Source organism: Salminus brasiliensis, chromosome 11 (assembly GCF_030463535.1).
Source record: "Salminus brasiliensis chromosome 11, fSalBra1.hap2, whole genome shotgun sequence".
Lineage (NCBI taxonomy): Eukaryota > Metazoa > Chordata > Actinopteri > Characiformes > Bryconidae > Salminus > Salminus brasiliensis.
Window position 1 is genome coordinate 15,874,782 of NC_132888.1, and position 20,971 is coordinate 15,895,752.

At 39.7% G+C, this 20,971-nt stretch overlaps 1 protein-coding gene across 1 annotated transcript; it reads left to right on the forward strand.

The window, feature by feature from the left end:
* Positions 1 to 5,043: 5,043 nt before the first annotated feature.
* On the forward strand, positions 5,044 to 20,586 carry tbx4 (T-box transcription factor 4). The gene is made up of 8 exons (XM_072691109.1): positions 5,044 to 5,187; positions 5,494 to 5,588; positions 11,954 to 12,073; positions 13,534 to 13,681; positions 18,288 to 18,440; positions 18,564 to 18,652; positions 19,221 to 19,456; positions 19,849 to 20,586. The coding sequence occupies exons 1-8, from the start codon at positions 5,044 to 5,046 to the stop codon at positions 20,514 to 20,516; spliced, it is 1,653 nt and encodes a 550-aa protein (XP_072547210.1). The 3' UTR covers positions 20,517 to 20,586.
* Positions 20,587 to 20,971: the final 385 nt, after the last annotated feature.

Sequence of the window (20,971 nt, forward strand, 5' to 3'; positions counted from 1 at the left end):
CGTGTTTGCCTGCTCGGCTCTGAAGAACATCCTGGACATCTAAGAACATCACACCGAGCTCCTCCATGTTCACACCTTTATTCTTTCTTAGCCTTATCGATTCTGGTACACCTTCCATGCGCTACTCTCTGATACACACTTTCCTCCTGGATGTGGAGGGGAGTCGCGCTGGGGGTGGGTGGGTGGAGGGGGGGGGTGTCAGTGGCGGGGGACGCTCGCTTTGGGAGAAGTGCTAGCAGAGCTAGCAACGTCAGCCATGAGACAGAGGAGGGAGGGGAGCATGGAAGGAGAGAAAGGAGGGGGCGAACTAGCCGCGTACTTCACCCTCGCCTTTTAACAAATCAAGCTCTTCAGCAGATCCTCTTTTTTGTATTTCCAAGAAAACATCACGCATTGAGACCCCCTCCCCTCCAGCCCCCCATACACACTTTGCAGAGTGAGGGTTTGTTTCGTAAGGTTTGCTTCTCCACAGTTTGCCTGGGAGAGCCCTCATTCTCCCGCCCTAACACACACACACACACACTCACACACACACACACACACACTTTCATACACACACACGCACGCACGCAGGCTCCAGGAAAGAGAGAGGAGAGATGCTGAGCAGCAGCTTGAGAGCCGCCTAACGCTGGGATTTCCTGCTGCATCTCGCCGAGGACTCGGCCCCTTTGCCTGTCTGGGGAGGAGATGGAAGGACTGAGCCCATAGTAGGTCTATCAGACGAGGTAAATATCTCCAGCATGTGTGCTGTCTTGTCAGCTTCTCGAGGAATTAAACACGAATAAGCTGGTAAACGGGAGCTTTGCCCGCGCGGCTTTAACGCGATTTGGACGTGCGTGCGTGCCTGTGTGTGTGTGTGTGTGTGTGATCTTCTGCTGGAGCTTAGATGAACCTGCCCTGGTCTGGTGATGAGGCAGAAGCTGGCATTGAGATTTGGGAGTGAGCTGGAGGCCTGGTCAGCCCAGTAGCCTGTGGCATGCAGTGTTGTGTTAATGGCCTTAACATGAAGACATCTCGGTTGTATTTGTGGGACAACCTGTGCAGGGGAATGTAGATGTGCGAGCTGATCTGAGCTGATCTGAGCTGAGCTGAAGGTTCTTCGGTCATTTGGGTGTTAATGATCGCTGGGTCACTGGATGGGCCTAGTGGTGGCAGCCTTTGACTTTGTAACTGTTGTCAAGCGAGAAATGTGAAGCGTGTGATAAATGTAATATTTAATATCGAATTAAATCCCGTTATCAGGCAGGCGATGGTGTAAACACACCAACACTTTTAATTATCAACACTTTAATTATGCGGTTTAATATTAATAAACATGGATTTAATTTTAAATTCGTGATAGTCTTGATTAAAATAATTAAATAATTCTTCCTTATTAAGGGAGGTTGTATTAATTATAGTCAGCTCACTGTTACCTTTCTAAATGTAAAAAAGTCTCTCTACAGGTCAGCTTTGAACAATCTATTAAAGGCTAATATAACGGCTAACAATATTAGACATTAACAAGACATAGTAAGTACAGTATTAGCATTCATGCTTTAGTATCGAACAAAAATGTAGGCAAGAAACAATTGGATTAAATTTGAATTGAAGTTATTCGCCACCTGCGGAGAATGGCTGTCCTGCTGACCACTCATCTGTGTTGCTTTAAAGACTCTACTGTTAATTTTTTTTAAACTGTTAGAAATACTACTAAACATTGAAACTGCATGATCCATTTCTGTCATTTTGTTCCCCACATATGTGTGGAATAAAACATGCTGGATTCCAGAGCAGGGCAAAGTGGGGCCATTACATCCCAGCGCTCTGCACCCGCTCGCTGATATGAGGCATGTGGGCATAGACCAAAGACTGGCAAAACATCCCGCAGTGCATCTATTTACTCATACTGGAGGGGAACTTTGATGTTTGTTCGGTTAGGATTCAGCATCCTCCTGAGCAAAAAGCACACCATATGGCACAAAAAGCTACAGTACAAAATGGCAGGCCAGGGTGGAAATTTATGAGAGCTGTCTTAATAACATGCATCATACCTGTATAGCTCAGCCAAAGCCAAGACCTGGGGGGAGAGCCTCAAACCGCCTGAAATTCCTCCACTGTTCCTCGCTGTTTCAACACAAACACAGTCGAGTCCAGTTTTCCAAGCCGAAAACCTGCTGCTGAACTCTACCAGCGAGGAAGCAAGACCAAAATGTTGTCCATGATTAAATCGCTTGATCACCTTCGAGAAAGAGGTGCAAGGAAGTTTGGCCATCTTTCAGTGTTTTCGACTATAGGGAACTGGAAACAAGCTCCCCAACCCCAGTGTGCAAAGAACAGTATCTGCCAAGAATAGTTTAGCGGATTATATGTCTGGAGTGACAGAGATATAAACACAGCGCTCGCTCACTGGCCTTAGTTAAACAGAGTAAGTGAAAGGCACATTTTGGACTGGAAAAGTCAACGGCTGACTTGCTGCAGCCTCACTGTGGCTGTCAGGCCTTATCTTTATTAGCCTTTGCAAATCTCTGCCCAAGTTTACATGGAATCCTGCTCCTCTCCTTTTATCTGAAGGGTGTGCACTCACACTGTTTACAGGTGTGAGATTAGAGGGAAAATGGGCAAGGGTCTTCACCACGCGAGCAGTTGGCTTTCCTCTGAGAGAGCGAATAAGGCACCATCAGAGCAAAAGCAACACACCACAGTGCGGGAGCCCTGCAAGCCGTACCTTTCGTGTGATGTTTGCGTGGGAGCAGCGAGGGGTCGTGAGAGAAGGGCTCAGATGGTGACCTCAGTTAATGGACTCAGCAATGTTTAGCCTCCTTACATAAAACTGGGCTGTAATGTTGGAAGTATAAATATTTAATCAGGCGATACTTTAGAACAAACGGATCTCGACCTTTTCCACGAAATTAAGTGGCCAGGTCATGCTACGAAGACGGGCCCTGCTCCGAAAAAATGTAAATGTTAAGCGCTTCTTATATTTTGTGGCCTTTAGGATGTACACTGTAGAATGACATCACTACACTCCCAAGGACAAAATGCACCAGACATATGAGGAATTTTCATTAGCCATACATCATTAGCTCCCATTTTAGCTCATGTATAAACAGCACGTTGATGCACATCCTTTATTCTGGAAATAGCGTTTGAAATTTGCGTGTGAAAGATAAACTGATGTCTTAAAAAAACACATGTGCAGAATCACCTGCTCAGAAAAGTGTTTTTTTGAAAAACCGCGAAGCTGTTTAATTTCACACAACATATTAGCTATAGCTATGACCAGTCTTTTTCATTTGAATGCACAGAGAGTAAAGCTAAACTGTGCTGTTATTTAGCTCCAATTATTTTTCTATGGTTAATATATTTCAAATGAATTTACAATTTATTTTTGTAAATGTGAAACATATTCTAAATACTAGCAAATACAATATTCATATATATATATATATATATATATATATATATATATATATATATATATATATATGTATACATTCTTCCTTGCATTTCAAATCACTGTGCTAGAAATGTTATCATATTTACGTATAAAAAGGAAAAAACATGGCTTTTCAGTGTACTACAGATATATTGATTAGCCCCTTATGCTCAGTAATCTTTAATACACTCTAAGGATTACTAATCGGTAACTCCACACAAACTAGCTGAGTTATTCGTATGTTAAAATTGAGGAAAAGGCTAGGAACGAACAATGATTCCAAGGAGTTTAGGAGGTCAAGTGAGTGACAGTTATTTTAAAAATATGTGAGGACAAATAAAACATAAATTCAAGATCAATCGCTTTAATTTAGCATGTGCTAAGATACTCAGAAACGAGGATATTAGCATTTTTAGATATTATGTTGCAAACTCGCACTTGTGTTTAGTCATTTAGTTATAATAACCTCAAGACCCTGAACTTATAAGTAACTAATAAGTAAGAGCAGGCGGTTAAACAAGGATATGAAACTTAAGATTATTAATAAATAAGTGTTAAACAATTAAACAAAACATTTTATGTAACAATGTCAACATTGTACTATATTAATAAACAAGAAATATGTCAACTAAATGATCAGGAAAGCTGGATCAGTCCTGGGCTGCTCTCTGGAAGGCTTTGAGGTGGTTGTAGAAAGGAGGACTCTGAGCAAACTCACTGCCATTCTGGAGAACACTTCCCACCCCCTCCATGATCTACTGGTCAAGCAGCGGAGCACTTTCAGTAACAGGCTCCTTCAGCTCCGCAGCAGTAAGGAACGGTACAGGAGATCGTTTCTCCCAACAGCGATCTCGCTGTACAACGCCTCGTCACTGTGCCGGGACATTTTTGTGCACTGAGTGTACTAATAGAACAGTCCCGCTATTTCTCAATCGGACACTTTTTCTGTTCATCAGTATGTACTGCCACACAGCTCTGTCATCTGCACTGCCACTTTAAACTCTATACTGTAATGATACCCCAGGATGCCTTACATCACTACATTATATTAATGTAGTTACTGTTACTGCACTGTTACATTACACATAATTCATTCTGTATATTACATTATATTAATGTAATTATTACTGCACTACAATCACTTTTACACTTTTACGCTTTTATGCCTCTATCATGCTGCTCTCTTGTTTGATTTTGCTGCTGTAAAAACTGACTTTCCCTGTGGGATAAATAAAGTGATCTATCTATCTATCTATCTATCTACTAATAATGAATAACAACAATAATAATAATCATAATAATTGTTAATAACATTAATAATGAATAAATATTATTTAGTTTGCTACTGTAATAGTATACATACAGCTCACATGGAGGCAAATATACATTAGTGTATGTTAAAAAAAGGCTTCTTTTCCAGCGTGTAAAAAAAGTCCCACTCCAAAAGACTTCTAGACTGTAGGTCTAGACTTTAGACTACAGAATAATTCCTACTAGCTACTGGATAATAAGGCTTAACATGAGTGACTGAATAATAATCCTAAAGTTTAAGAAGTTGATTATTACAAGAATTTATTGTGTGATTTTTTGTTTGTTTATGCTATTTTAATTGGAATTTTTCAGAGATGCTCCAGGAGAAGGCCTCAGCTGTGGCTGATGAAGGCGTGACTGTGGCCCAGTCTGGTGGGCTTCCTGAGCTCGCTGCTGACTCCTCTCATCTGGGTCTGCCTGCAACTCCCAACATCTCCCACAACAATGAAGTCGACCAGGTAACCTATGGGCAGCAACCTGGACCCGCTGGCACTCTTTAAATGATCTGGTTTAGGGAAATTCGCTCTGTTCTTTATTTCACTGTGGTGTGCAATAACTGAGGAATGTTTATGGTTTAAATTTTGTAATATGAATTTGAAGTTTAGGAGATTCACATGAATCCTGGAGAAGCGTTTTTGTAACCCGCAGTGAACAAATTAATTCATGATTAAACCAATATTTTTATTTGACAGTAAAATCAGTGAAACTCACCCATAATGTGGCAGAAGCCCTGGCTCACACTAGCTCTGTCTCTTGTCCAGCAGAACATAGAGAACATCAAAGTGGTTCTTCATGAGCGCGAACTGTGGAAGAAGTTCCATGAGGCAGGAACTGAGATGATCATCACTAAAGCAGGCAGGTAGGTGGATTTTGCCCCTCGGTTCATGTTCTGAAATGAGAAACATGCGCAATCTCTCCCTGTTTTTAATATTTGAGCACCTCTACTATTAGAACAAATGGAATATCAGTGAACAATCATCCTAAATTATTCAAGCGTCCAACATAAAATGGAGCCGCATACAGTGTTTATAAAGGCCGATTATACAAAGGTAAAGCAAGGCTGAATTCCTCTGTCCGTGAATGTTTAATTGGAAACACAAATGGCTGCCCTGTGTGTTAGATTTAATGCACCCCCTGGATTAGGAGCAGGACCCTGGACATTAAGCAGAGAATGAGTCGATGCTTTCTGCCAGTCGCAGCCTGCCGTTTCTCAAGGTTTCTCTGTGGAAAATGCAAAAGGTCACCACAATTTTTCTTTAATGCTGTAACATTGTGAGAAATGGGCTTCCCCTTGTCCAGCTGATAAAGTGCGCGAAGAATCCTTAAACTCTTTGAAGAGCTAAGCACCACTCTGTCTCTCACACACACGCACCCATATGCAGCTGCACGGTACAAGCCAGACCATCTTCTCTTTTTTTTTTTTTTTTTTTTTTTTTTACAACAGATGGGTGCATTTCATTTATGCAGTTTAGCATGTAATTGACCACTAGTCTCCGTTTAAGATACTCAGCATGTCAGTCTAACTACGAACGAAAGCCAGCCATTTGCTATGCCTGTTTTTTTAAGAACTTGGTGGTCACTGGTCAGCGATTCAGTGGGCTGTAAATCATGACAGAAATCACCAACTTACGTCTGTAACGACTCTTATTACACGAAATGGAGGAACGATTTCATGCAGCAGTTCTCATCATAGTGTTATGTTACCGAGGGCGTCGAGCTGTGTCTGCACTGTGTATCCTTGCACTTTACTGTCTCACGGTCGCTGTTCTTTCACAGTAGGAAAAAGAAGCAGTACTGTATGAATTGTAGCAGAGGAATAGTTATGAACAGTTATGGGTAATGCACAGCTTAGTGACAGCATGAAGCTACGCAGGCTTGATGTTGAGGTTTTTGCTAAAAATGTCAACAAAAAAGGAATTGCAAAAGTATTATATATATATTTATATATAGTATTATATTTGCATTATTACCTTTTTCTTTTTCAGATTTACAATGAGGTTCACCCTTTCACCCTATTATTAATTCAATTCTTAATTAGTTATTGTAAATATATTATCTACACAAAGAGATTGTGTTGTTTCTACCTCCAGTAAGAGAGCTAAAATGTTACCTCATTCTAGTTAATGAGCTAGTATGCGATACTTCTATATATATATATATATATATTCGTGATGAACGGACCAATAAAAAATACTTTAATTGAAAACTTCCAATAAAAGTTAAGAAGGGTATTTTTTGACATACAGGTTGACAATTTTTTACAAAAGTAAAATGAATAATGTAAAAATACATAAAACAATTTAATAGAAGATTGTTTTTCAAAAAGCAGTGAGGCTAGATTAATGAGGCTAATTAAATACCTACCATATCCTAAGTAATTCAGCTCATACTATTATCTAACAGTGCATAAGACATTCAGCAGTAACCTTGTGGCTGTGCAGTGAAAGTGGGTCATAGAGAACAGCTAAGCGTCAGTCAGAGAGAGTGCAGTCCGCACCCTAAGGCTTAGGCTGGGCATTCTGTAAAGCTGAACTCTGGAAGAACTCCTCAGAGTCATCATGAGTGGCTTGTTATTGTGTGAGCAGTGAGCATGTCCAAGGCCCGGCCGCGTTCCTGCCTGCTGAGAGTGAGAGCAGCCGGCCGGTGCTAGCAGTCTCTTTGTACACAGCCCGTCAGCAAGCGCGTCGGTGGCGGTGATGAGGGGAGCGCAGCACCCTGGATCGGCGGCGTCTCCCAGGCCCCAACAGGCCCCCTCTGCACCCCCCCCCTACCCCGCTCCATCATCCCTTTCCTTTTGATCTCTGCGCTCCTGCCGCTTCCTACAGACAGGATGGATCATTGGCAGGGCAGGCGTGCGAGAGAAAGAGAGCGCACTAAGAGAAACAGCTGGCACTCTGCGTATGCTGACACACTCCTCATTCTTCACCATCCCACACACACACTCTCACACACACATCGAGTGCTCAGACAACACTGCCACCCAGAAACGTTAGGTTAGAGGGAAAGCTATCTGTAATTATCTAAAATGCTTTCAAACAGACGGTCAAATTCAACATTATTTGCAAACTCTATGTGTAAGATCACGCCTGGCTGTCTGGAGGCGGCTAGCGGTGTAAAAGAGCTGGACTATTATGTTACAGTGCAGGAGAGCAGCTCAGCAACACTAATGCGTGACTTCATTCACCAGCAAAGCAGCGTCAGAAGGACTAAGCCACTGAAAGGCCCTATTAGACATGCCACGTGATCTATTGTGCTTGCATTATATTCAATCGGAGCCTAAATGTGAGTGCAAATGTGTATGAAAGTGACAAATTTGTTTTTTGGTTATTTTTCTTTTTTGTCAGATTTATTGTTCACAGGGGATGTTGCTATTAATCTGCTCATTGTTTGAGTGGAAAATCTTTTATGTACTGGTAGAGAATAATGGTGGAACAAGCCCCCTTCATAACAGTGGCCTTTTTACACAAAAACTAAACCAAGAGACGATGATCTCGAAACTGAAGCTGATTTTCGAAACTGAGGCAAATCCTTCAGCAATTTGTCATTACGTTTTTTGTATTTGTAATGTATACATTTATATTCCAGATTATCTCTAGGTTTGCCATTTTTCAGAAACTGTGTTAATAAACAAAGCACTAGTAAAGAGATTATTTTAACAGTATATGTCTTATTTTATATATACACAAGTTTTAATGTATTAAATTATTATTAAATAATTATTATAATTAGTTTTTGTAATTATATTAACTACACAATGACATGATGCAAAACTCACCTCACTGATTGTTATTCTATCTAATGATGGCTATAGCTAGCATGTAATGCTGCTAAGTGCTTCTGAAGAAAATTTAAGTAATTTTGTCGTGAAATGAAGTTTTGTTTTACTTCTACATGTTTTATAAAAACAAAAGAAAGAAAGAAAGAAAGAAAAAGAAATCATTTTGCCCTTAAATAATATACTGCTCCCTACACAACCCTACTTATAAATCACAATAATGGAATGCCAAAAAAATAGGTCCGTTGACCCCCAAAAAATTCCAAGATAATAAATCTGTGGAATGTACACATGTATCATTTTTTTTTATTATTATTATAAGTTGGAGAATAAACATTTAGTAAATGTGCTACAATCGTACCCTGAGGTTCTTCTTCTCTCACTTTGCTAAAACTGTTAGCAAACAAAGCATGTATCAACAGAGCATAATTCTGTAAATGAAAAATTTGTAAATTGTTCTCTGTTACAATTCTTTAAAATTAATTACAGAAGGGTGACTAAATATTCTACATTGTGTAGAACCAGGTAGGGGGGTTGACTGAGCTAAAGGATTTGGGCAGTAAATTACATTTACTTAATTACATGTACTCAAGCAAAATCTGGCTGGATTGCACTTTTTAAATTAACATTACTTTTCAATTAACAATACTTTTACCACTACCAAAAGGATTTTTGTGCAGAAATTCATTTCACTTGATTTATTTAGTCACATAATTTCTTTTTTGGGCCTAATTTCAGTCTGTTACATCACTGACTGCATCTGTACTGCTGTGTTATAGGTCACCTCTGACCTTGGAGGTTTATTATTTTATTTTAGACCAAGAGACAAAGAGAAAGAATATAGTCTTGTAGATGAATAGATGCTGAATCCAGTTACACGCCAGTTCTGTACGTTACTTAGTTGCAGTTTTTGACCTGCTAGTTATTATTGCACCAACATAACAATATATATATATATATATATATATATATATATATATATATATATATATATATTACTTAAGTATTATTTTAGGATACTCTGCACAACTCTTGGGACCACTGAAGGAGTGACCCATTGATTGGTCAGCCTCAGATTATGGCCTCATGCAGAGCTGTGTTTTTGATGTTCCTCCAACTTAAAGCACCTCTCTGGTAGAACCACACCCAGCATGATACAGTATCAGTGACTGGATTTCAGGTCTGCACCAGACACAGAGCTTTACCTCGCCCAATCCCAGCTCCCCCTCCGGGTATTAGAACTAATGTTATCTTGGCTGCCCTTCACATGCCACTCTTCAGCCACAGGCCTTTGAAGCTTTACTCCTCCAAACGGAGCTGAGTGCTCCAGTGCAGGACTTGCGCTTCTGCAGCCATTTATTTAGAATATGGAGACAGTTATAAATGTATGACTGCTGGTTGAACTTGTTGTCAAAGGAAGCTCCAGATAAAGTGATGTTCTATGGTGGAACTTTTGGAGGCCAGTGACGAGCTAGCTATATAAACTGCTGTCCATTCTGAGCCACCATTAAAAAGCACTTAGGGTTTATATGGACACTAGTTTCTTTTGCATCTTACTTTGACGCAGATGGGATGAAAAAGAGAGCCTTACTTTCTTTTTTTTCCAGGACGAGGTCATGGAAGGTAGCTCCATTGATGTATTTTACGACCGTGTCTGCTATATTAGCATATTCTGTCTGTCATCCGGGCTTTTCTAGTATGTGAGCAAAAATGTTGTTCCCACATTTCACAGAACTGCTCTTTCAAAACCAGTCAATCCCCCAAAAATGTCTTTGCCCAAAAGAAAATTAGTCCCAGGTACAGACTTTGACTCCATATTTGGGAACGTGCGTAACGTGTTCAGCTAAACAGGGCTCACACTATGCTTATCAGGGGATTGTGCAGGTATGCCAGCACACTGTAAGGTAACTTTGGGATTTAACGTGACCTTGTGCGTTGCTTACACGACTAATCTGTCCTAAAAACAGGTTGAGCTGTTATCGGCTCACTAATCTCAAGCTCATCCCCCTATAACAAACACTTCCGTTGATGCTCTTATGCGTATGGCTCACTTAGACCATTTGGAGGAACCTACGACAGTCTTATCCAGCTCTCAGCTGTCACAAAGACACCTCAGCCTAAGACTGATTTTCGTAAGGCTGTTCAGAGGAAAAATCTGTTCCAAAGAAGCTTAACAGGCAAGACTTTGAGCTACACGAACAGAATAGCTGAGATAAACCTATGCAAATACGATTAAATGTAAATGACATCAAGAAAGGTGAAAGTGCCTTAACACCTACTGTACTCTATTTGCACGATTTCAGTGATGTGAGGACAATAATACAGATGTGTGTCTAAAAAAACACTGTACTGCTGACTGTGGGCAAAATGATGAGATGTTAAGTGACAAGTCATGAAACAGGATAAGCAACCTTTGAATAATTTCCCTCAGTGTACACTTTGACCAGGAAAAGGTCCTTAAATGTTTTTTCACTTGGATGTATGGATGTAATATTAGGTTCTTTACATTTGAAATACTTTTTCAGACTTGCACATTTTAAAACAATAATAATAGGACAAAAACAAATGTGGAGAAAAAAAGTTTTTTTATTCAACTTAAAAAAGTTTTCAATTTAAATTAAAGAGTTTTAACATAATTTATCCATCTAGTTGAATTACTATAGCAATGTCATTTTCAACTTTTGTAACACAGTGTTACAACTAACAACAAAAGTTACAGTAAAAAAAACAGTACATTTATTGGTAAAAGTTTATCCACAGCTTCATCAAAAACGTACTGTAACTATAATATGTTTACATTTGATCATATTAATTTTAAGTCTTTGAAACTGCGTCTTTACATTAATTAAATGTAAATAGGATTTTTTGTTTGGAACAAGTTAATTTTGGAAAGCATTTTTAGTTCAAACAACAGACAATTATATTAATTTATGAGACATTTAAGTTACTGTTACAACTGGCCTCTCAGTCTGTTGGGGTAACATTTAGGTAAATTGTTGCTGAAAGCAAAGTTTGTGCAGGTGACTTATGCAAATGGAAACTGTGCTTAAATGATTTTTTTTTACCATATTAAGCAAAACAATTTACCAGTTGTTTTGAAGATAAAATTTACTTGATGAATAAATACATAACTACACTGAAATTATATAACAGCATTTATTATATAAATAATTTACATAACAAAAATATTAAATAAATAAATATTTACATAAATAAAAATACGTTATATTACATAAATAAATATATATGCTTTCTTCCAGGAAAAGAGCTTGCTGTTTGGTTTACATTTGCAAAACAGTTTGAGCTTCTCTTAATTTTTAAGTAAAAAAACAGAAGATAATGGTCCAGTTAAAACAAGGTATTTCAATAAGTAAGTTTCAATGTGTCCGTTGCTCTGAATGGTATGAATAATAAAAGAGCTATCATGTCTACTCTTTTGCTGTCTCTAGGCGGATGTTTCCCAGCTACAAGGTAAAGGTCACAGGGATGAATCCAAAAACCAAGTACATCCTCTTAATTGACATTGTTCCAGCTGATGATCATCGTTACAAGTTCTGCGATAACAAGTGGTAAGTCAAGGACCCTCGTCTTGTAATCCTGAATTATATCAGAACAAATATCAGAATTTGGGCTTCAATACTAATACAGAGTGTGCTATTACAGTGGTCTATTTCAAACGATACCATAGCTAAAAAAAACTTTGTCTAAACACAAATTCTTATTGGATAAATTACAGAACGATTTTGAATTTGTTACTTCATTTATTTAGTTTATTAGATTGTTACTTAACTTAAAATCTTTTAAATTAAATGTTTTTTCAAAGGCAGGAATACTGTCTGATGCAAACTTATTTACGAAGTACTGATTTCACCAGATTGTAGTGCATATTTTTGTATATATATATATATATTTGGGGGGTGGGGTTGTTTCAACTGTGAATTTGCAGGAAATATATGGTGTGACTGAATCAGTTCTGACTGCTGTTTGTCCCTATAGGCAACTGGTTTCACAAGCTAGCTTGCATGGAGCAAGGACACAAATTAGCATGTCTTACGCTGGGCTGTCTTAAGATATCCAAAATCTTATGAATGTGTTTGTTCTCTTTCTGTTGAAGGAGCCATGCATACATTCACGCTTACATCTGTCTACATCACATCTTCCTTCAGCTAAGGGCTTGATCATGAAGACAAGCCTGCTTTCTGTCATAATAAGCAGGTGCATAGACACTAGCTATATTAACCATAATGTAACAAGCCAGAAAGCAGTACATTACAATGTATGTAAATAAAAATGAAAGATCAGTCTAGGTTGAATTTTGATCTGGACACTGTTAAAAATAAACATTGATTAGGATACATTTCTACTGCTAAACCATGAATTGCTAGCTGTGGCTGCAGAGCGTCATTAGCACACAGTTAATTATTGCAAGTTACAGGCAGGCGACCTGTCAAAACCAATGGGCTAAAAACAGCTGGGTGATGCATGTTGTCCTCTGTGTGACCCTATGCCTCTGGCAGTGCCACATCAGCCCATAGAAACGTAGCAGCGTTTGTCCCCATGAATGTGTAAAGCTAGCTACATCCAGTATTTTCCAAAACAAAACAAGGCCTAGTCATGAAAAGTCTCAATAAAATGCACATTTTATTCAAGAGAGCCAATGTTTTACGGCCATTTTTTTTAGATGTGTGGGATGGGCCCGGATTGCAGAGTTTGCCAACATTGGTTCTGGGTTTCCTCAGCGACACCTTGGAGGCACGTAATTAGCAGTGATGTTATGGTCAAAGCAGCTAAGCAGAGTTTTAGGGAATTATTCGTATAATGCCATGGACATAAATGATTATGCTGTGTATCTGTCATGGATGCACAGATGTTCTGCAAAAACACATCCTTTCTGCGTCCTTTCTGGAGAAACAGCCTTAGTTTTAGCTAAACAAAATAGCTGCAGAAGGCACAGTTCTTATGGCTTTGAAAATGTTGTCTGAGCTGATATTTCTCCAAAAGTACTGTTAATGTCTCCCCTTTTCTTCAGGATGGTGGCTGGAAAAGCAGAGCCAGCCATGCCTGGGCGGCTCTATGTCCACCCTGACTCTCCTGCCACAGGCGCTCACTGGATGAGGCAGTTGGTCTCTTTTCAGAAGCTGAAACTTACCAACAACCACCTGGACCCATTTGGACATGTAAGTGACTGTAAAAGTCCTTTTCCAATCGAAATACAAAAACATAATTAGTGCTAAAAGGCTCTGATCAGTATGTGCGGGTTTTTCAGGGTTGGTGGATGACAACAAACTAGTCATGTTAGTCAGTCTAATTAAATCACATACAAAATGTCTCTTCACAGTGGCTCCTCACAGAGTACAGTAAGTGGGCTTTTTCATAAGCAGGGCAGCCAATGGACAAGAGTGTAGTGTTCTAAATATAGCTGAGCCCGTTGTGAGCTTAATTAAACATACAAGATGAAGGCAACTGTGGCCTTTTAGATGTGTCGAATCAACACAGCAGATGGAAACTGACTCATTTAGACAAAAACAAAAGGAAATATAAGATGAGCCACAGCCACAATGAGCCAAAATATGGTTCTTTGGAATGATGTCATTGTGGTTCAGTGGATGGTTGTCTATGTTGTCCCAACAACATACATTATTTATAGTACATACTGAAAACTGCATAGTTGATACTAAATAATACCGTAGCAGATCCTAAGTAATTTATAGTGGATCCTAAATAAATTATAGTACATTCTAAATATGTCATAGTGGATATTAAATAATTCATAGTAGATACTGATTAATCTGTAGGTAACTGTAGATAATCTGTAGATAATCTGTAGATCTGTAGTAGATACTAAATCATTTGTAAAGGATACTACATAATCCATTGAAGATGCTGAGTAATTCATAGTGTATATTGAATAATTCATAGTGGGTACTAAATAATTTATAGTAGATGCTGAATAACTGATAATGAAAATGGAATAATTCACAGTGGATATTGAATAATTTGTATTGGGTACTAAATAAGTTATAGCAGATGCTGAATAATTGATAATGAAAATTAAATAATTGGTAGTGGATACTGAATAACTAGCAGTGGATACTCAAGAATCCATAGTAGATGCTTAGTTTATTCATAGTGGATATTGAATAATCCGTAGTGGATACTAAATAACCCATGATAAATGCAGAGAAATTCATAGTAGATACTGAATAGTTCATTGTGGACACTGAATAATTCATAGCAGATATTGAATAATTTATATTAAATGAATACTGAGTAATTTAGAGTAGTTACTGAATAATTCATGGTGGTCAGTTTTTGGAAATGAGATTTTTAAAGAGCTTTTTAAAGAACCATCTACACAATGTAATGGTTCTACACCAGTGTTTTAACCCTAGAAACATATGCCCAAACTGAGACCCAGTAAAGAACCTGTACTTTAATGCTTGAGGAGTGCTGCATGAGTGCGCTGCGTATAAATCTCGAATACATGGGGTCATCTCCACAGAGACTAGGAAAGAGAGAGCCGAACAGAGGTGAGGAGTCTGACCATGGCAGCGCTGCCCAGAGGGACCTTGGGATAGCTTGTCCGAAGCCATCGCGTCATAGGCGAGCTCATTAGGTTCATAACCTGTCGGATCCGCACAGGGTCGGCCTGTCAGAACTACTTGAGCGCCTGGGAAGTGATAAGGGCGAGTAATGAGGCCAGTGAGAGGCTGCTAAGCTCCACTGACGCCCACACCAGCAGGGATACTGCGGCTAGCCGAGAGCTTCTCACACCGAGCGCCTCTGCACTCTGGCTAGTGCACTGTACACACTCAAAAGAGGCCACACCATACACACAGCAGGACCCCGCCTTGAACAAAGCAACATTAAACATGGGCGCCAGCACTTTGACCAATTACAGTGTGCTTTTTACAGTCACATGACCAAACTCAGGTGAACTCTCTATAGAATAGAAGAGCATTGTACTACATTTGAGAGAATATACACTGAGACCACTGCAATAATTTGTCACAGCTTCAGAAAATGACTAAATTAGGGCTGTCATTAGTGATGATTAGTAATGGATTACTTTGATGATTAATCAAGTAATCAGATTTTCTTTTAAAGGCAAAATGATACAATGGTACTTACAAATGAAAAGCCATTTATAACCTTTCATTGACCCTACAAAAAGGTAAAAAAAAAAAACTAGCAAGCTTTGAATAATGACATAACAGAGATAGATGGATATACTGAAAAGAAAATATTGATACTCTCGATATTATGTTTTGCAATACTGTGTCAATTCTCAAAAACACAGTATTGATTTTTAAGTTAATAGTTTACATCCAAAGGTTGGTTTAACAGTGGTTTATTTTGTGGTGTGTTTAAACCCTGACGGCTAGATAGCAGTGTTGTACTCTGTCTTCACATCCCACTGTTTTTTATATTAAATATTAAATTATATAATTATATACAGTTAAATAGACAACAACAGCTTTAGAATCTGTAAAAGAAATCATCAAATTCCCATCTAATCATTGACATTCCTTAAACAATCTAAATTCTATTGCATGATTCTTTCAAAAATGTAAGTTTAAAAAAAAGTAATTTAACCAAATAGTTGTGGCAAATTTGTATTAGATTATTACCTGAAACATGACGGTACTATAAGCAGCATATAGGTCAAGGACTATGGCAGTCAGTGTTGCATGATTAATTGTCTTTAAAGAAGCATATTAATGTTAAAAATAGTATCAGTGGTGAGACCACCACAGATGACAGCAGATACCCCACACCATCTGCTATTTACATGACCTCTATGGACATACAGGAAAGTTCCATTGCAATGCTGTCAATCTGTGTGTAAAAACACATGGTACATTTTCTGCTCTCTAAAAAAGAAACCTCAACCGACAAGACAGGCCTGTGTTAGGTTTACCCACTGGCCACAGATGGTTTGATCAACACATTTAGACAGTACACAGTTCTGTAGCTGCATCACAGATGCAGCTCATATCAAATGATATTATCTCAAGACGCCAGCCATCCAGCCAACGGTCACATGTGCCTGCATTGACCAATGAAGCACTCAACTCATTCACTTGGGCTATAGTTATTGTCTAGTTTTGCAAGGGTGAGGGAGTGAATGAGTGGTGGTCGAGGCCAAGGCTTGACCTGAGGTTTCCCTTTATGCACTAGAGTTCCTGACTCCTCTAAAGAGATGGGTGGAGGAGAGCGGAGTCCTCCCCAGCTGATAGACTCAGGGAGGTTGCATGGTGAAAGGAAAGGCTTTGATGCTCATTGGACCTGACAGAGCTGCGCTGGGGATGACCCTGACCTAACGCTCCGCTGAGCACCCAACAAATGACCCCTCTGAGCAGACTGGTGCCAGTGTGTCCTACAATCTCTCAAATAAACACACATGTGAGGATGTAATTGGATTACTTACAGTGTAACATAGTGCAAAACACTCCAGACATGTGTTTATTAGTGTGTCTGGAGTTTGTGTCTGATATGGACATCCATTTTAATGGGCTAAAAATGACTATAACAGCTGATGTAATGTAAAATTGACAAAATTCAACAGACTGAAAATGTTTAGAGTGTGTACATGATTGTCAGTTGTCAACTTAGAAATGTTACGTTTGGGCATCCCTGACCAAAATGCATGCTTCTTTTGATTTGTAAAGTGACAACATCTACAGCAAACTACAAAAAAATGCAATTTAATTTTCACAGTCAGCAGTCGGACACTTCTTTGGCAGAAATCACAACTTGCAAGTTCTTTTTATAGTCAGTTAGGAGTCTGTCTATTCTCATTTTAGGAATTTCCATCTACTGTTTTGCTGAACGCATCTAGCACTGCATTATTTTTGGGCCATCTTGAAGTTTAAAATCTATTTGCTGCTTTCAATTATGTTTAAACCTCTGATGGCATAGACAAATTGGTGGACTTTGCAGCATATTTTGGATTCTGTTGTAGATGTCAGTTTTTTTCTTGACTGTCACAACCAAAATTGGCTGATTTTTAAAAAAATTCCACTATAATATTCACACATGCAGTGCTTTATGTACCTCTGGCTGCCACACAACACAAAAACCTAATAATACTCCCCAAGTGTAACAGTTTGCATGCAGGTCTTTTCATCACCTGCAATTTCTTTTGTTTCTCCAATATTTGTGGCTAAAGCATTGAGTTTTAACTTCATCACAAATGTCTAAAATGCCTCGCATAATTTTGCGATGTGGTTGCATGTAAAGGTGCTACAAAAGTGTATTAGAGTGTATTATCTTGTCCATAGCCACCTGCTTAGAGGAGCCCATGGTTGTTGAGTTGGGTCATTAATTCCGCTCTGAAATTCCCTGATAATTCCTAGTGACATGCCCAACCAGCTTTAGCAAGTAAATTAAGGTCTATTGAACTCTAGTTCTAAGTCCCAAGCCTTTACAACTGTTGCCCAAACTCTTGCTCATGCCACAAGTACAATTGAATTTTTTCAGTTTCAGTTTTCATTTTACGTTAATAGAATAGAATAGAAAAAATGCAAAAATGACATTGAAATATATATGAATATGGCAGTGGACATTAAAGTACATTTCTTCAGTCTTACTGAGGAGTACTTTCAAGTAAAGCCATTAACAATAACAAATGCTGTCACACGCTAATTGCACTTTAGAGTTCAAAAATTACTGTGGTCTGTAGACTTCCAGGTCTGCAGAGTTTGCAAAAATGAACGTTCTCTCTTCTCTTCTAGTTATCTGACACAGATGTCTGACATAGCAATGTTTTTCTCCTCCCAGATCATCCTGAACTCTATGCACAAATACCAGCCCAGGCTGCACATCGTAAAAGCAGACGAGAACAACGCCTTTGGCTCTAAGAACACTGCTTACTGCACTCATGTGTTCCATGAGACCACATTTATTTCTGTGACATCCTACCAGAACCATAAGGTAACACAAGGTCGCACTCATATGCTCAGCCACACGCAGAATTGCATGTTTTCTGGATGAGAGCTTGTGGTGTAATGCACCTAAAGAAAGCACGACATAACATTAGCCTTTTTCTTTTCGCAGATAACACAGTTAAAGATCGAGAACAATCCATTTGCCAAAGGTTTTCGTGGTAGTGATGAGGGAGACCTGCGTGTATCCAGACTGCAAGGGTAGGTAGAATAAAAATGACAGACCTTGTCAAAAGACAGACTAGCATGTTAAATGTAGCAATACATTTAAAAAATATATAATATACACAGATCAGCCATAACATTAGATATGAAGTGAAACCCATTGATTATCTTTATCTATAGTAGCATTTGTCAAGAGGTGGGATATATCACGCAGCAAGTGAGCAGTCAGTTCCTGAATGTGATAAAAGCAGGAAAAATGGTCAGTACCTACCAAAAGTGGTCTAAGAAAGGACAACCTGTGAACCAGCGACATGGGGACAGCAGTCTTGGGCACCTAGGGCTCCTTAATATGATCCATGGTCGCCCCACCTCACAACTTACAGGAATTAAAGGATCTGCTGCCAACATCTTGGCAGACTGCCTTCAGGGGTCCGTGCCTTGACGGGCCAGATTGTTATGGCAGCACAATGGGGGACCTACTCAATATTATGCGGGAAATATTAATGTTATGGCTGGTTTATGCTACTGCAATCATCTTAACACAGTACCTGTTTTGGTATATATCTATATATACATATAAAATCAGCATGGTATCGCTCTCCAGGAAAGACTACCCGGTGATCTCCAAGAACATGGTACGGCAGCGGCTCATCTCATCACATCCTCATCTCTCTGGAAAGTTGAGTACAGGGGTGCTTAGTAGCCACCCACAGGTCCACTCTCATTACCAGTATGAGAGTGGTGTCCCTCTGTCCAGTTCTGACTCACAGGAGGCCCTCTCCAGCCCTTTTCCTTCAAGCCGAGAATCCGGTCTGCTTTACCATTGCTTCAAGCACAGAGGTAAATGTAGCATAGAAGCTAAAGTAGGTTGGGCAATATGGCAAAAATATATCACAATATTTTTCTGAGGTTTAATAAGCTCATTAAAACATCAGTACTGTACAGAACTAATCCAATCCAATAAACATCAAAAATCCAATAAACAGGACCTAAACTATACTTTGTTGGACCCTCAGCACAGGTCAGATACAAAACACAAGATTTCTCCAATAAAATGTAAAATCTTGGACTTTTCTAAGCACCAAAGATAACTAAGTGTTTCGAAAAGTGTATTGTGATATAATTTATCATGTCATATCGCCCACCCCTAGTACAAAGCACTCACAGAAGTTCTTCCATATGGTTCTCAAAACTGTTCAGTCTGCTCTCCTCAACTACCCATATTCTTGCAGATAACACCAGGCACCTGGAGCTGGGGTGTAAGAGGCCCTATCTTGATGCAACACCCTCAGCAGTTCCAGAGGAGCACTACTTCCGCTCCCCTCCTTCGTATGAGCCTCCGTTACTGTCCCACTCCTACTGTGGCGATGCTCTGAGTTCAAGAGAGGCTTGCATGTATGGCAGTATGGATGGGGAGGCTGGAGCAGGAGGGGCAGTGGGCTCTGAGGAACTTCCCCCACCCTCCTTGAACTGCAACATGTGGGCTTCAGTGCAGCCATACCCTCGCTACGGCATGCAGACTGTCGAGGCTATGCCTTACCAACCCTTTACTGCCCACTTCACCAGCACGGCAACTGCTGCCTCGGTGGTGCCGCACCACTCGCCATCTATGCAACGACCTCAGCCAGCACCTCCAGTTCCTGACCTTATGTCCTTTACTGCACAGCGGGCTTTACCACCAGCGCCTTCTTCCTCGTCATCCTCTTCTTCCTCCCCTTCTGGGCTCGGTTCCCACGACAGAGCAGGCCACCTGCCTCTGTATCACCGAAAACCCGGGTCCCCTCTGCGACCTCACAGGGATTTCTCAGCCTACCCGGCCCAAAGCCCCACATCAAGAGATTCTGTCTACCAGTATCAGATGGGCCTCAGCAGCATAGGCCCCCACTGGACTGAGAGCTAAGAGGAGATAACATAACAATGAAGTTTTTCTTTAGCTTGACATTTGTCTGTTGCCTTCGAGCAGTGGTTCCCAATCCTGGTGCTGGAGTACCTCTGCCCTGCCTGCATAATTTAGTGTTTAATTTAGTCTTCTCAACACACACAGCTCAACTCAGGAAGGGTTTGTTAATTGTTAACTGATTAGTTGGATCAGGTGTGCTAGGAGCAGGGAAAACACCAAGATATGCAGTGCAGGGGGTACCCCAAGACTAAGATTGGAAGGACCCGGGCCTTAGAGTCACACACTGTCTCTAAGATAGAACAGCAATGAGATTATTTTTCTATACAGCCATGATGCTAAATTGCCAAGCAAAGCCATAATGCTGTAGTAAGTGCAGAGTTTTCAAATCTATATAGGCCATATGGTATTAACCCCCCTCAGTATGATGCTCTGTATCTATGTCATATTTATTTGAG